Raw genomic sequence first — 15,698 nt, 5'->3', positions numbered from 1 at the left:
ACCCCACTCTTCCAAGCCATCCTGGTCGCTGCTCCATCCCCTCTGCCGACCCGCGGAGGGCTGCAGACTACCGCATGCCTCCTCCGATTCATGTGGAGTCACCAGCTGCTTGTTTTCACCTGACAGTGAGGAGTTTCACCAGGGGAACATAGCGCGTGGGAGAATCACGCTATTCCCCCCCCTCTTCCCCGAACAGGCGCCCCGACCGACCAGAGGAGGCGCTAGTGCAGCGACCAGGACACATACCCACATCAGGCTTCCCTCCCGCAGATACGGCCAATTGTGTCTGTAGGGACGCCTGACCAAGCCGTTGGTAACACGGGGATTCGAAACGAAGATCCCTGCATTGGTAGGCAATGGAATAGACCACTACGCTACCTGGACACCCAGTTGGGAATACTTTCAAGTCACTCACTCACTATAAGGATGTACTGTGGAAGTGCATATGAAAGGAAGAAGTGTCTCACATAAACAAATTCATCAGACTACTTAGAATAAGGATCTTAATCAGGTTTCTTGGGCATGTGTTAATATAGTCAGTGTCCTCTTGGTGACTTCATTTAGATGAAAATTAACTCTGGACTTGATCAACTCAGGAGTTGATGACAAAATAATGACATTCCCTCATTCTGCTCTCTGAAACAGGAAGTGCTCTACTCCTCTCACCTGTTTGGCCGTCTTGTTGCCAAGCTGGGCAGAGACGAGGCGGAAGGTCTTCTGATTGGCTCCTTTCTGCTGGCAGGCGGTCAAAATGGCTCGGTCCGCTTCGCTGAAACACATCAACAGGAAATTAACAGGTCAACGGGTGGGACTGGTGATAATCAGTTGATTGATTTAGCGGCGTGATCCTGTTAGATATTAATGACCCGTGAGTCAGATGAATGGGACACGTGGCGTGGTGCTCTATCTGTCACCTCACATAGACCAAGCAGAAGATGTGATCCATCGCTAATGACCACCTACTCTTTCCTCCCCACGCGGTCCTCAGATCATCACGCAGGTTTCCTGTAGCGGGACGTTAAAATACTCCTCACAGAGTGATAGACGAGAACTGGTATGTCTCTGTCCACTCTGAACCACATCAGTTTACACATGAAATGAATATAACACTGTAGACTTTTAGAAATTGAAATACGTGTATTGTCAAATACACACGTTCACCGGACAGAGGCTGAAATCCCACAATTCACCATTTTCCTCACCAGTTTACCAACCAAATAGTCTTTGGCAGAGAACACAAAACATGTTCAAATGAATGGAAGGCTGGACTGCCACAGTAGAGACTACTTTAGCAGACACAGATAAATATTTAGCACCAAACATCTAGAGGTCATTCCCAAACTTGATAGTCCTCAACAAACAACATTAACACACACCGTGTCCAGAGGACGACCTTCTCTCCTGTCGGGGTGAGCGAGATATTTTTGGCACAAACTGGACGCCCTCTGGAGACTGACAGAGAGTCCTCGCGCTCCACTCCTCTTTCTTTCTCCTCCTTTCTTTCATCTTCCTCTCCATCCTGCCCACCGTCTTCCTCCTCTACATCACGTTTACCTCTCCGCTCCAACGGTTTGCTTTGCTGACCGCTCTTACAACCGTTTCTCCTCCTGGCACTCTGGGAAGCAGGGTTTTTGCTTGTAGTCTCAGAGTTGGCTGTCATGGGAAACGGTTTTGTGTAGAGCTCACTGAAGAATTCCCAGAATTCCTGCTGGATGTGAGCGTGGTCTTTAAGAAGGTAGGAGATCTTTGAGAAGTAGAGAGAGAGATTAGATTGTTAAAATGTAAAGAAAACATCCAGATAGCAGAGGCAACACAGAACCGTGACATGAAGGGCAGGATAAACCTCCTACCTTCTGTATGTCATCCGGTCCAGGGGCAGGGCCTCCCTGCAGAACAGACACCAGTTCCTGGTAACAGGAGGAGCCTTCTCCCAGACAGCGCCCCAGTTCCCGCAGAAACCGTCGGCTGCGCTGAAAGAGACGCTGTTCTGTCACCTGCAGCAGAGAGAGAGAGGTGGTAGAAGGTGCGACAGGGTTTCCAGCGTTTTTCACTGGAAGCGTCTTGATGCATGCTCAGTAATCCATGTGAGAAAATCACAGAAGGTTGAATCAGTTCATCTGGACACTACATTTATTGACAGAAACGTTTCATCACTCATCTCATCTCATCTCTTGCCCATCTCTTCCTCATATCTCATCTCATCTCTTGCCCATGTGCTGATTTGTCTGTTGTCTCTGACACAGTGATGATTGCCGATTGTTTGTGAGTTTGTGTATGTCTGGGTAGACTTTAAGAACTGAATTGCCCTTCTGGGATAAATAAAGTTGTCTGAATCTGAATCTAAGTGACCTATTCAGTCTCACCTGACTGCAGGTATCCCCACCCTTAAAAACAATACAGTGGCATAGCAACCCAAACCAACGACCAGTTTCATAAGCAAATAGACGTGACCTAAGATGGCGACAGATGTACTTAGAAACACCCCCCCCCCCCAACTCGGTTCAGAGATGGTCAGGCAGTGTGCCAGTGTGCTCTACTGTGCCAGGCAGTGGTTGCAACAAAAAAGTGATAGGTTATCTGAAGCTGTTAGAACAGGACCATGCTATTGACAGAATTTTGTACCACATATTATACCCAGGGGGCGCTACAGGGGTTACCTAAGATACGTAAACAGGATGTGCCATTACAGCCTATTATTTGTATGATTAACTCAGTGACCTATAACATCTCTAAGTTTCTTGCATCTGTTCTTAACCCGTTGGTAGGCAGTAATGAACACCACATTCACAACACTATGGAACTTGTGGATAAGGTGAGGGACATCATTATGGAGGGGATGAAACAATGGCCTCTTATGATGTTAAGTCTCTCTTCATGTGCGTTCCTGTTGATGAAGCAGTGGAGGTAGTCTGTATGAAATTACAAAACGACCCCACCCTTAGCAATAGGACCACCCTTAACACTGACCAAGTGTGTCTGCTCCTGAAGCTGTGTCTTCAGTCCACGTACTTCACATACAGGGGGCAGTAGTATAGGCAGAGGCATGGGTGTGCTATGGGTTTCCCAGTCTCACCTGCAGTGGCCAACTTGTATATGGAGGAAGTGGAAAGAGGGCTCTGATGTCATATCCAGGGTTCAGATTTGTGGACAACACCAGGGTTAAAATTAAATCTCAGGATGTACCACATTTCACCAACTGCATTAACTCTGTGGACAACCACATCAGGTTCACCAGGGAGGATGTGAGCAATGACAGGTTAGCCTTCTTAGACTGTGAAATTGTAATTGGTGATGGAGGACATTTGATTGTTGATGTTTACCGTAAACCAACACATACTGATCAGTACTTAAGGTTTGACTCTCATCATCCACTGGAGCACAAACTAGGAGTCATCAGGACACTGTACCACCAAGCTGACAACATCCCCAACGACACAGCGGCCATATTAAACAGGCCCTGGTTGGGTGTCCAGGTAGCGTAGCGGTCTATTCCTTTGCCTACCAACACAGGGATCGGCAGTTTGAATCCCCGTGTCATCTCCGGCTTGGTCGGGCGTCCCTACAGACACAATTGGCCATGTCCACAGGTAGGAAGCTGGATGTGGGGATGTGTCCTGGTCGCTGCACTAGCGCCTCCTCTGGTTGGTCGGGGCACCTGTTTGGGGGGGAGGGGGAACTGGGGGGAATAGCGTGATCTTCCCACGCGCTACGTCCCCCTGGTGAAATTCCTCACTGTCAGGTGAAAAGTAGTGGCTGGTGACTCCACATGTATCGGAGGAGGCATGTGGTAGTCTGCAGCCCTCCCCGGGTCAGCAGAGGGCGTGGAGCAGTGACCGGGACGGCTCAGAAGAGTGGGGTAATTGGCGGGGTACAATTAGGATGGAAAAAAGGGGCAGGGGGGGAGGGACAGGCCCTGGTTAAGTGTGGTTATCCTAACTGGGCGTTTGTCAAAGCCAGGAAGATGCCAGAACAGTGCACCAGTCAATTGAAGAGAGGAGAAGGACAACAGCTGTCTAAGCATAAACCAGTGGTGATTCCATATGTGGTTGGGGTGCTGGAAAAGCTGAGACACATATTTTCCAAAAACCGTGTCTCAGTTGCTTCAAACCCCAAAACACGCTGCGCCAGAAGTTGGTCCACCCCAAGGATCAAGTCCCCCAGCACAAACAGAGCAATATAGTGTACACTGTTAAGTGCCAGGAGGACTGCCGTGACTTGTACATTGGGGAAACCAAACAGATGCTGGCCAAGAGGATGGGCACAACACAGGAGAGCTAACATGTCAGGCCAGGACTCCACAGTCTACACCATCTACAGACCAGTCGCCACTCTTTCAGGGATGAGGATGTGCACATCCTTGATAGGGAGGAACGCTGGTTTGAATGGGGAGTCAAAGATGGCATCTATGTGAAGAGGGAACGACCATCCCTGAACTGGGGGCTAACAGTACATCTGTTACCATCTCACAATGCTGTGACGCAAACATTCCCAAATCCTCTGCGAATCGTTCACATGGCCATTGAAACTCTAGTTAATGGTCACGCCCATATTTGCATATGAAACTGGTGGCTGGTTTCAGTCGTTATACCACTGTATTGTCTATAAGGGTGGGGACACCTGCAGTCAGTTTAGACTGAAGATGCCACTTAAGATGAGTGATGAAACGTATCTGTCAATAAAGTTATCCAGATAAACTGACTCAACTTTCTTTGTTTTTTTCACTATAAGTGTATTACTCTTCATCAAATAATCACACAGGCACACAACACACACACAAACACTTGCCCTACCAGTCCACAGCGCTGTGCCTGTGGTTCGGTGAGGAAGGCGGCATAGTCTTGGAGGAGGCGGGGCCAGGGTTCCAGCACTTTGGCCAGGCTGTAGTAGAGCTCCACTGGGCTCGATTCCTCCCCCTGCTCCCTAAAACCCTCCAACACCTCCAGCAACCACCGTGCCTGGCCTGGGACTCCCAGGATCACTTCACACACCTGCCACACAGATGACAAGAGAGAGGAGGAGTGTGGCTGTCATGGTGATGGTAGTGTTTGGTTGTCACGGTGATGATGCCATGTGGTTGACAAAGTGGTAGTGGTGTGTGGTTGTCAGTGATCACGGCATCTGGTTGCAGTGGTTTCTCTTACTCGGTGAACGTAATCCTGAGCAAAGGCTAGCTCCTCCTTCTCTGTCTGACCATAGGCATCTTCATCATCATCCTCTTTATCATCTTGAATCAGGGCAGATCGGGACCCCAGTGTGTCTTCCTCATGCTCATCCTCTTTCTCATTTCCCTCTGACCCCAACCTAGCCATCGTCTCCTACACACACACACACACACACACACACACACACACACACACACACAAACACACACACACATTTCTTGTGGCACATCACATAGAAAAACAAACAGAGCTGGAATCCAGGGTAACAGACACACAGACAAACAAACCTGTTCTTCGGGGACTGACAACGTGGATTCATCTGATGATGATGATGATGGTGACATCATCTCTCCCCTCCTCCTTTTCAATGGTTCTGGCAACTGCATCTCCACCCTCCCTTCTTCCTCCTCTGAGTCCGCCTCTCCGGGGACAGTGCTTCCTACTGGACTGCAGGAAGATTCAGAGAGAGCAAGGAGAGGCATGTCGACCTCGCTCCCCCCCTCCTCCTGCTCTCCTTCACTCTCTCTCTGTTCATCTCTTTCAGACTCCTGCTGAGAAGGGGTGGGGAGAGGAGGTAATCTGTGATTGTCCTCTCTGATAAGAGCAGACCTGCTCCACCTGTCTGCCCTCGTGTCAGGGAGGGGGGGGCTGGGTGACAGTGGTCTCCTTCGCAGGCTGGCGAAGGTTCTGTAGTGCCAAGTGATTCTCTCTCTAACCTGTGACATCACAGCAGGAGAAGCGGAGTCTCCTCTTGCGCTATCTATTTTGGGAAGCCTGTGGAGGAGGACATGTGGAGAACACTGGGTAATTTCTGTGTTAGAAGTGGGTGGAGCTCTGGGGCGGTGCAAGGGCCCCAGAGAGGGAGAGAAGGAGCGAGGAGCAGGCGGTTTGGGTGGAGCAGGCAGGCTGGGGCTGGGGCCAGGAGATTGGATGAGTACAAAACCCATTCGCTGGAAGTCCAGGTTGTCAGGGAGACGGGGTGGGTAACGCGTCCCTGTGGGGAAGCTGTACTTCCTGCCAGACCTAAGCAGGGCCCTGTGGGATCGCCGCACGCGACTGGGCCTGCTGGTCATTATTGGCTGGGGGGCGGAGCCAGATGGAGAGTTGAACTGTTTGATTGATGGATAGATGACAGGCAGACTCCTCTGTAGGGAGGGAAGTAGGGATAATGTGAGAGGAACTGACAACACCATATCGATAAAAAATTACTTCAGAAAAAATAAATCTGTCACTTATCTATCTCTCTATCATCCATCATCATTCTATCTCTCGCTGTCATTAATGAATGAACTGTAATTTAGTTTATTGTTCATTTTCTCTGGCTAAGTAAGGCAGCTGAATAATTAGAATGTTAAGTTAAAATATCAAAACGCCTACGCCTACCGCCAACCAGAGAGGAAGGATGTTCTCCTCTCTCTCCACAGGGGGGCGCAGGTCTCCAGGATTCACTCTGCCACAGGCCACAGGCATCGGCATCACAACACGCTGATAACGATAAGCCTGTGTAACACACACACACCCACACACAGGGGCAAGCCAACAAAATTATTTTCTGTACATTCATAAAAAAAAAAGACAAAATGGCAGGATTTTTTCAAAACTGTTTTGAATCACATTTGTGTGTGTCTATGTGTGTATGTTCATGTTTGTGTGTACATGTTAATAAGTTTGATGAGAATGGCACAGAGATACAACAGCTCATCTCCCAGAAAAGGAAAGCCTTTCCTGCCTAGCAAAATGACGTAACCTGCAAGGCTAAGAGCGGCTCACTCTTGAGCCAAGGCGGACATCCAGAGATGGGTGAGGGAGCTTTAGAACTCTTGGTGAACAGAAGGCTCTGGAAATCCAGCAACTGCGAGACTCAGGTGACACCAGAGGCTTTTTCAGCACTATTAAGACCATCTATGGTCTAAGCAACCACGGCTTAAACCCACTGCGCTCAAAGGACGGGCAGGAGTTGCTGAAGGACAACAAGTCCATTAACACTCAATGGGAGACAACACTTCCAGGAACTCCTCAACCCAAACGGCATAGCTGAACCAGACCTTGCCAGCCACATTCCCCAGAGTCCCATCAGAGAAGACACTGGGGAACCTCCCACCATGACAAAGGTTCAAGATACCATCAGGAGCCTTAAAAACAACAAGGCCACCGGTCCATATGGGATCCCAGCTGAGATTTTAAAGGAAGGTGGACCAGAGCTCCTGTACCATATCCACGCCCTCCTCCTCAGTCTGGGGAAAAAAAAGAACTTCCCTCAGAGTTCAGGGATGCTCTACTAGTGGCCATATTCAAGAAAGGGGACAATGAGGAATGTGGAAACTACAGGGGCATCTCACTCCTATCAACAACAGGCAAAGTCCTCGGTCACGTCCTCATAAAACCGACTACTACCACTGGCCGAGGTAGTATTCCCAAAATCTCAATGTGGCTTCCGCCCATCCAAAGGTACGGCAGACATGATATTTACAACATGCTAACTCCAGGAAAAATGCTGTGAACAAAGGCCGCCTTTGTACATGCCTTTCATAGACCTGACAACGGCTTTGACTCGGTAGACCGCCAGGCTCTGAGGAGCATACTATCAAGATACTGCCCTCACAAATACACTATATGGACAAAAGTATTGGGACACCTGGCCATTACACCTACAGGAGCTTTTATCACATCCAATTCTAAATCCATAGGCATTAATATGGAGTTGGTCCCCCCTTTGCAGCTATAACAGCTTCCACTCCTCCGGGAAGGCTTTCCACAAGATTTTGGTGTGTGTCTGTGGGAATTTTTGCCCATTCGTCCAAAATTCTCTGACGTTAAATATGGTGTACCTCAGGGCTCAGTTCTTGGTCCTCTACTTTCCTCTCTTTACATTTCACCTGTTGGCCAAATTATACGCAATTATGGAATACATTTTTATTGCTATGCTGATGATACTCAGCTGTATGTGCCTACAAGGACTGATGATCAAACTCAAATGACTAATTTAGAGGCCTGCTTGGTTGCTGTGAAAAATTGGATGTCACTAAACTTTCTGCTTTTAAATTCAAATAAAACCGAGATGCTGGTCATTGGCCCTGGTAGGCACAGATACCAATTTGATCAAATAATGATAACAATCGGCAACGCTGTTATTTCACAAAGTGTGGCAGCCAAAAATCTTGGTGTGTTACATTTGATCCCAACCTTTCCTTTGATAAGCACATTAAAGAAATCACCAAGACTGTCTTTTTTCACTTACATAACATAGCTAAAATTTGGTCTTTTCTGTCAATGGCTGATGCAGAGACTCTTATTCATGTATTTGTTTCATCCAGATTTGATTACTGTAATGTTGTAGTGGTTATGTGTGGAAGGAATAAATGGTGCACGTTGTGTAGCCGAAAGAGAAAGTTGTCACGACTCCTGCTTGAGCTCCTCTACAATGTTCTGTTCTCAGGTCTGCCACAGGCTAGTTCTAAAAGTCTTCAGATGTATCAGAATGCTGCTGCCAGAATCCTAACTAAATCTAGGAAATTTGACCATATTACACCAATTCTTGACTCCTTTCATTGGCTTCCTACCATGTTAGATCAGACTTCAAGGTGCTTCTGCTGACTTATAAAATCCTAAATGGGCTTGCCCCATCCTACCTGTCTGATCTCCTTAAACCGTACATTCCATCTCGAGCTCTTCGCTATCAAAATGCAGGGCTCCTGTGTGTACCAAAGTTAAAAAGAAGTCAGGTGGTGGCAGGGCCTTTTCCTATCAGGCCCCGTTCTTGTGGAATAACCGGCCTGCTGCCATCAAGACAATCAGAGTCTGTTGAGTCCTTTAAATCCAAACTTAAAACTCATCTTTCTTGCCTTAGCCTACAATTAGTTGCCTTTGAGTGCTTCACAACCTGTACTGCATAGCAGGTCGGTTTCTGTCTCAATGAATTTATCAAGCACTGTTCTGCTGATGAGATTATAGCGTATAGATTAAGACTAATTGATGACTTAAATGATTATGACTAATGACTATTGCAAACTGTTCTCTTCTCTCACATGTCTTTTCTCTCTCTCTCTGAATGATGTCTTCTCCTATCTCTTTTTCTGTGTGAATGGTGTCATTTGAGTCTCCTTTGTGTGCACGCACGTGCAGTCGATCCTCCTCCCAGGTCTCCGTGGTGATAGTGGTCGCCACCGGGACGCTGCTTGGCACCCCCCCCCCCCATCACATTTTCTTTTTATATATCTTATAAATCCATATAATTTTGTTATCCTGTTTTAATGTTATATCCTTCTCTCACTGATGTGTGACAATTTTTTTTTTTTTTTACATGGTGATGCTGGTCCCGTGGCTTGGGTCCTGGGTTGTTCCGGTGGCGTCTGGACACTGCTTGGCATCCTGTGCATCATATTCTTCATAAATGTTATTCTCCAATCCATCATATTCTCCAATGGGTCCAGAACGCACCCGCCCGACTTTTAACTTTCACCAAATCCTGGCACCACATCACCCCAGACCTAAAAGACCTCCACTGGCTACCCATCTCCCACCAGATCAATTACAAAATCCTGGTTCTTACTTATAAAGCCCTTCACAAACTGGCTCCCCCATACCTTACCGATCTCATCTCCCCCTACCAACCCTCTCAGTCCCTCAGATCCACCTCAGCCTCCCTTCCCTCTACCCCCAGGTCCAACCTCCGCAGCTTTGGTGACCGAGCCTTCTCCAGAGCAGCTCCCAGGCTCTGGAACTCACTCCCCCAAATCAGTAGAGACTCAGAATCCCTCCTGCTCTTCCAATCCCATCTCAGGACACACCTTTTCTCCATTGCCTTCTCGTGCCCCCCCGTCTGCTCATCCACCCCTGGTCTGGGGACCGAGCGCTTGACCTGCATCTGTGATTTATGATGTTTGTTTTTCTTTCCCTTTATATCTGTCCAAGTGGGAGAGTACTGCTGGCGTCGTGTGTGGCTGCCGCTTCTCCCTCTCATAGCCGCCTTTCCCATCCACCCCTGTATGTCTGTGTTATGTTCATCTGTCGTCTTGTTTCACTCCATTTATTGTAAAGCGACTTTGAGAAAAGTGCTATATAAGATTGATTAATTATTATTATCAAATTTTATAATTCTGTTATCGTCTTTCAATGTTGTATTGTGTAAATTGTGTAAACACAACATCCACTGCACGTTGTCTGTCTTGGGAGAGAGATCCCTTTCTTCTCTCCATCATATCAGCCAGCTCTCTCCCTTTACCAGTCATAGTTCCAACATTCGAAGTTCTGACACTCACCTCCACACTCCTACCCTCCCCTCCTCTCCCGCTGCCTCTGCACATGCCTTCCCTCTCCTTCTCCTTCATCCAACAGCAGCATAGTTTCCACCGGCACCCTGCTGGCCAACCGTATCGGTGGCGGTCGTTGGTAACGCGGGCCTCGACCAATCCGGTATGGAAATCTGATTTATGATCCACATATTTGATTTGGCAAAGATTTTACACCAGATGCCCTTCCTGATGCAACCCTCCCCATTTGTCCGGGCTTGGGACCGGCACTAAGAATGCTTGTGCATCCTCAGTGGCTTGGTTCACTCAGACTTGTGACTCATGTTTTTGGTCTACATGGTGATGGTGATCACGTGGCTCGGGTCTTGGGCTGTTCCGGTGGCATGTGGACACTGCTTGGCATCCTCCTCATCATATTTTTCATATGTGTTATATTTCCATTATAATTCTTTTATCCTCTTTCAGTGTTGTATTGTGTAAATTGTGTAACCACAACATCCACTGCACGTTGTCCGTCTTGGGAGAGAGATCCCTCCTCTGTTGCTCTCCCTGAGGTTTCTCCCTATTTTTTCTCCCTGTTAAAGGGTTTTTTAGGGAGTTGTTCCTTATCTGATGTGAGGGTCTAAGGACAGGCTGTTGTGTTGCTGTAAAGCCCCCTGAGGCAAATTTGTAATATGTGATATTGGGCTACACAAATAAAATTGACTTGACAGTCATACTCACTTCGAGTGAACACCGATGATGAAGTTCATGTTTGTGTACACGTTAATAAATTTGCGTGAGTGTGTGTGTGTACGTTTATGTGTATGTGTGTGTGTGTGTGTGTGTATTGTTACTTTGATAAGGTTATCCGGGCAGCCTGGCCTGCAGCACTGCAGGATTCTTCGTTTTATCTGAGCCAGACTCTTCCTCAGCAGGAACTGGGACACCAGTTTAGCTGGGTCACTGGTCCCTTCCATGGCTCGCAAACCCAGAACCAAGAGACTGGAGAACAATATGAACATGTGACTTAGACACACACCAACTGGACCATAGCGCTGTATAACTGAAAATTATTATATCCCCCTCCCCCCTTTTCTCCACAATTGAATCTGGCCAATTACCCCACTCTTCCAAGTCGTCCTGGTCGCTGCTCCACCCCCTCTGCCAATCCAGGGAGGGCTGCAGACTACCACATGCCTCCTCCGATACATGTGGAGTCACCTGCCGCTTCCTTTCACCTGAGAGTGAGGAGTTTCACCGGGGGGACGTAACGCATGGGAGGATCACGCTATTCCCCTCTCCTCCCCAAACAGGCGCAGACCAGAGGAGGCGTTAGTGCAGCGATCAGGACACATACCCACATTCGGCTTCCCACCCGCAGAAACGGCCAATTGTGTCTGTAGGGATGCCCGACCAAGCCGGAGGTAACACGGGGATTCGAACCGGCAATCTCCAACTGAAAATCATTTTACCACTAGTATCACATTCAAAGATAGTAAATATATAGGTTTAAGATAGAACTAATTGTCCTCATGAGAAATTCAACAAAACTTTTTACTCATCACATCACCATCAACCCCCTCAGAACTGCATAAACCACAAGGAGACGCGACCATCACTTTTCTACTTCTACACCCCTTTATATCCTTTATACATGGACGCCACGGATTATCACTCCTGGTAACCTTCCCTCGGTGCTCAGGCAGAACCGTGGTGCATTATCCTGGTCTTCTCGGTCTCGTCTGTGTAATGTTGGTGTATTTTGACCAATCCACGAGTTTGACGCTCATGTTAGGACGCCGACTTGATCGTGTTTCTTTCACTTAAGAAACATGGCCAACCTCAGGTCTGTTGTGTCAAGCGCTGAAATGGAGATGCTGAGACATGCTTTTATCTCATCAAGTCTAGATTATCATAATTATTTTTTTACCCGCCTTAATGCATTTTCCTTGGACTGTTTACAAACCATCCAAAGTGCTGCTGCGAGGTTTTTAACATGGTCCAGAAGATGGTCACCTATTTTAACCTCTCTGCAGTGGCTTTCTGTTAATCTTGGAGCCCTACATGACATCATGGACCTTCTGCACCCTCACACCACAACCCGAACTCTTAGGTTCTCTAACCAGGAGCTCCTAGGTGTCCCTCGGACACATTTTAAGACTCGGGGAGATCGTGCTTTCCAATTGCAGCACCTAAGCTTTGGAATAGTCTCCCAGTAAGTCTGAGGTCTTTTTTTAAAAGCTGTTAAAAACCCATCTGTTCAGACAGGCATTTAGGTAGCACATGTATTTCATATTCTAACTTGTGTTTTTACTTGTGTTTCCTCTGGGGTGTTTTATCTGTTGTTCATCTTTGTTTTATTTGATTGTGAAGCCCTTTGTGATGTGTCTGTGAAAGGTGCTATATAAATAAACTTTACTTACTTACACCACCACCACTGTCTTCTACATCTACACCCTTTTATACCCTTCATACACGTCAAGAGACCCACAGACTGAACAAAAACGAAGTCTATCCATCCATCCAGCCATCCATTATCTAAACCGCTTATCCTGCTCTCAGGGTCACGGGGATGCCGGAGCCTATCCCAGCAGTCATTGGGTGGCAGGAGGGGAGACACCCTGGACAGGCCGCCAGGCCATCACAGGGCCCACACAACCACACACATATTCACACCTAGGGACAATTTAGTACGGCCGATTCACCTGACCTGCAAGTCTTTGGACTGTGGGAGGAAACCAGAGCCCCCGGAGGAAACCCACACAGACACGGGGAGAACATGCAAACTCCACACAGAGGACGACCCCCAACGTTGGACTACCTTGGGGCTTGAACCCAGGACCTTCTTGCTGTGAGGCGACCGCGCTAACCACTTTGCCACCGTGCTGCCAAACGAAGCCTAGTTACTCTTAAATAAAGTGTCAGAGGATCTACGATTGCACTTAATGTGCAGTTGTTTGCACGTATTTCTGTATGTTTCAGTGTTTTCAGGATTTTTAAAGAGATTCGCAAAAAAACCCCATAATCACTAGGAATAAGGAGGGAGGAGAGCGTACCAGTCCTCGGCTGCAGTGAAGACAATGGCCCTGCGGGGGCAGTAGAGGGCTGGGTCCAGGCTGGCACACGGCAACAACTGAGGGTAGAGGAAGACGGATCGCACGGCGAACAGCCAGGCCAGCTGGGCAGGCATGACAGGGTACTGACGCACTGCACACCAACACAACCAAGACACAAACAACTACACTGACATTCAGCTAAATGCAGGAGAATCAAGATCGAGATATTAAAAAAAGATAAGTACCCTTTTCATTTATACGAGGTATCAAAAAGAACCTCAGCAACAGGAAGTACGGTCTTGAAATGCCACTCCACATCAGAACAGAATGAGACTAAACATCCCAAATACTTAAAACATCAAAATACATACAGCAAACCACTCTTTCATTGAACACATATGTACATACTGTACTTCATAAAAACACATATGTACCTACTGTACTTCATAAAAACACATATGTACATGCTGTACTTCATAAAAACACATATGTACATGCTGTATTTCATAAAAACACATATGTACCCACTGTACTTCATAAAAACACATATGTACATGCTGTATTTCATAAAACAGATATCTACATACTGCAAGTCATGAAATACAGCTTCAATATCAAATAAGTCCTTAGTCTGCAGGAAGTCCTACTCACTGCGCCCTAGTGCGTTGGGCTGCTGGTACTTCGGCTGGTAGGAAATGGGAGCGTGTCTCAGCTCCTCTAGCAGCTTCAGCGCCTCCTGGAGGTTAGGAGCTCTGAAAGTGCTGGTGAAACCCGGCCGCTCACCCCCGACCACCATCTCTCCTCTCTGAGCCAGGAAGTCCAACTCAAACTGACAAAGGACAGCAAGAGAGCGAGCAAGGGAGAGAGAGAGGAAGAAAGAGAGTGGGCGAGAGAGAAGAGTGTCTTATGATTATATGTATGATGAGCTTCGCTACATGGCCAAAAGTATGTGGACAACAGAACATCACACTCATATGTGCTTGTTGAACATCACACTCCAAAACTATAGGTATTAATATGGAGTTGGCCCCCTTTGCTGCTATAACAGTTTCCAATCTTTTGGAAAGGCTTTCCACTAGATTTTGGAACATGGCTGCTAGGGACTTGCTCCCATACAGTCACAAGAGCATTAGTGAGGTCGGGATTGTTTTTGGAGAGAAGGCCTGACTCAGTCAGTGTTCCAATTCATCCTAAAGGTGCTGGATGGGGTTGAGATCGGGGCTCTGTGCAGGCCAGTCAAGTTCTTCCACACCAAATTCTGCAAAACACATCTTTATGGACCTCGCTTTTTGCACGGGGGCATGGTCATGCCAAAACAGGAAAGGGCTTCCCGCAAACTATGTCTCAAAGTTGGAAGCACACAATTCTCTAGCATGCCATTGTATGCTGTAGCATTAAGATTTCCCTTCACTGTAACTAAGGGGCCTAGCCTAAACCATGAAACTAGCCCCAGACCATTATTCCTCCTCCACCAAACTTTAGAGTTGGCACTATGAATTGGGGCAGGTAGCGTTCTCCTGGCATCCGCCAAACCCAGATTCATCCGTCAGACTGCCAGTTAGTAAAGCATGGTTCATCACTCCAGAGAACGCATTTGCACTGCTCCAGAGTCCAATGGCGGTGCGCATTACACCACTCCAGCCAACGCTTGTCAATGTGCATGGTGAGCTTAGGCTTGTGTGCGGCTGCTCAGCCATAGAAACCCATTTCAGGAAACCCCAGATGAACCGTTTTTGTGCTGACATTGCTCCCAGAGCGAGTCTGGAACACGGTAGTGAGTGTTGCAACCCAGAACAAACAATTTTTATGCGCTTCAGCACTCGGCGGTCTCGTTCTGTGGTCTTGTGTGTTCTGCCTCTTCACGGCTGAGCTGCAGTTGCTCCGAGACGTTTCAACAGACTTACAGTTGGGCAGATCGAGCAGGGCAGAAATCTGACCGACGGACTTGTTGGAAAGATGGCATCCTATGGCAGAGACACGTGGAAAGTCACTGAGCCCTTCAGTACAACCCATTCTACCGCCAATGTTTGTCTATAGAGACAGCATGGCGAGGTGCTCGATTTCATGCACCTGTTAAATAGCCAAACCCACTAATTAGAAAGGGTGTCTCCATAGTTTTGTCCATGTAGTGTATCTCTGTCTGTCTATTTATGTAAATAGGGTTTCAGCTGTTTAAGAGCTACTGTTTCTTATTTTATTTATTTATTTTGAAATTATTTTTCCACCCTTTTCTCCCCAGTGGTACCCAT

At 47.5% G+C, this 15,698-nt stretch overlaps 1 protein-coding gene across 1 annotated transcript in view; it reads right to left on the bottom strand.

Annotated features, from left to right (window-relative positions):
- gon4la (gon-4 like a) overlaps positions 1–15,698 on the bottom strand; it is a 32,568-nt gene that overhangs the window by 2,309 nt on the left and 14,561 nt on the right. The window contains exons 16-25 of the mRNA XM_056298046.1: positions 14,101–14,278; positions 13,450–13,600; positions 11,248–11,395; positions 6,546–6,662; positions 5,450–6,307; positions 5,142–5,315; positions 4,791–4,988; positions 1,851–1,994; positions 1,377–1,744; positions 667–769 (exon numbers count right to left, since the gene is read on the bottom strand). Of these exons, the coding sequence (XP_056154021.1) occupies positions 667–769; positions 1,377–1,744; positions 1,851–1,994; positions 4,791–4,988; positions 5,142–5,315; positions 5,450–6,307; positions 6,546–6,662; positions 11,248–11,395; positions 13,450–13,600; positions 14,101–14,278 (2,439 nt within the window). The remainder of the gene's footprint in view (positions 1–666; positions 770–1,376; positions 1,745–1,850; positions 1,995–4,790; positions 4,989–5,141; positions 5,316–5,449; positions 6,308–6,545; positions 6,663–11,247; positions 11,396–13,449; positions 13,601–14,100; positions 14,279–15,698) is intronic.

The sequence above is a fragment of the Lampris incognitus genome, chromosome 18, assembly GCF_029633865.1.
Source record: "Lampris incognitus isolate fLamInc1 chromosome 18, fLamInc1.hap2, whole genome shotgun sequence".
NCBI classification, from domain to species: domain Eukaryota; kingdom Metazoa; phylum Chordata; class Actinopteri; order Lampriformes; family Lampridae; genus Lampris; species Lampris incognitus.
Note: the sequence above shows the minus strand (reverse complement) of the source record. Positions and strands in the feature narration are given on the sequence as shown.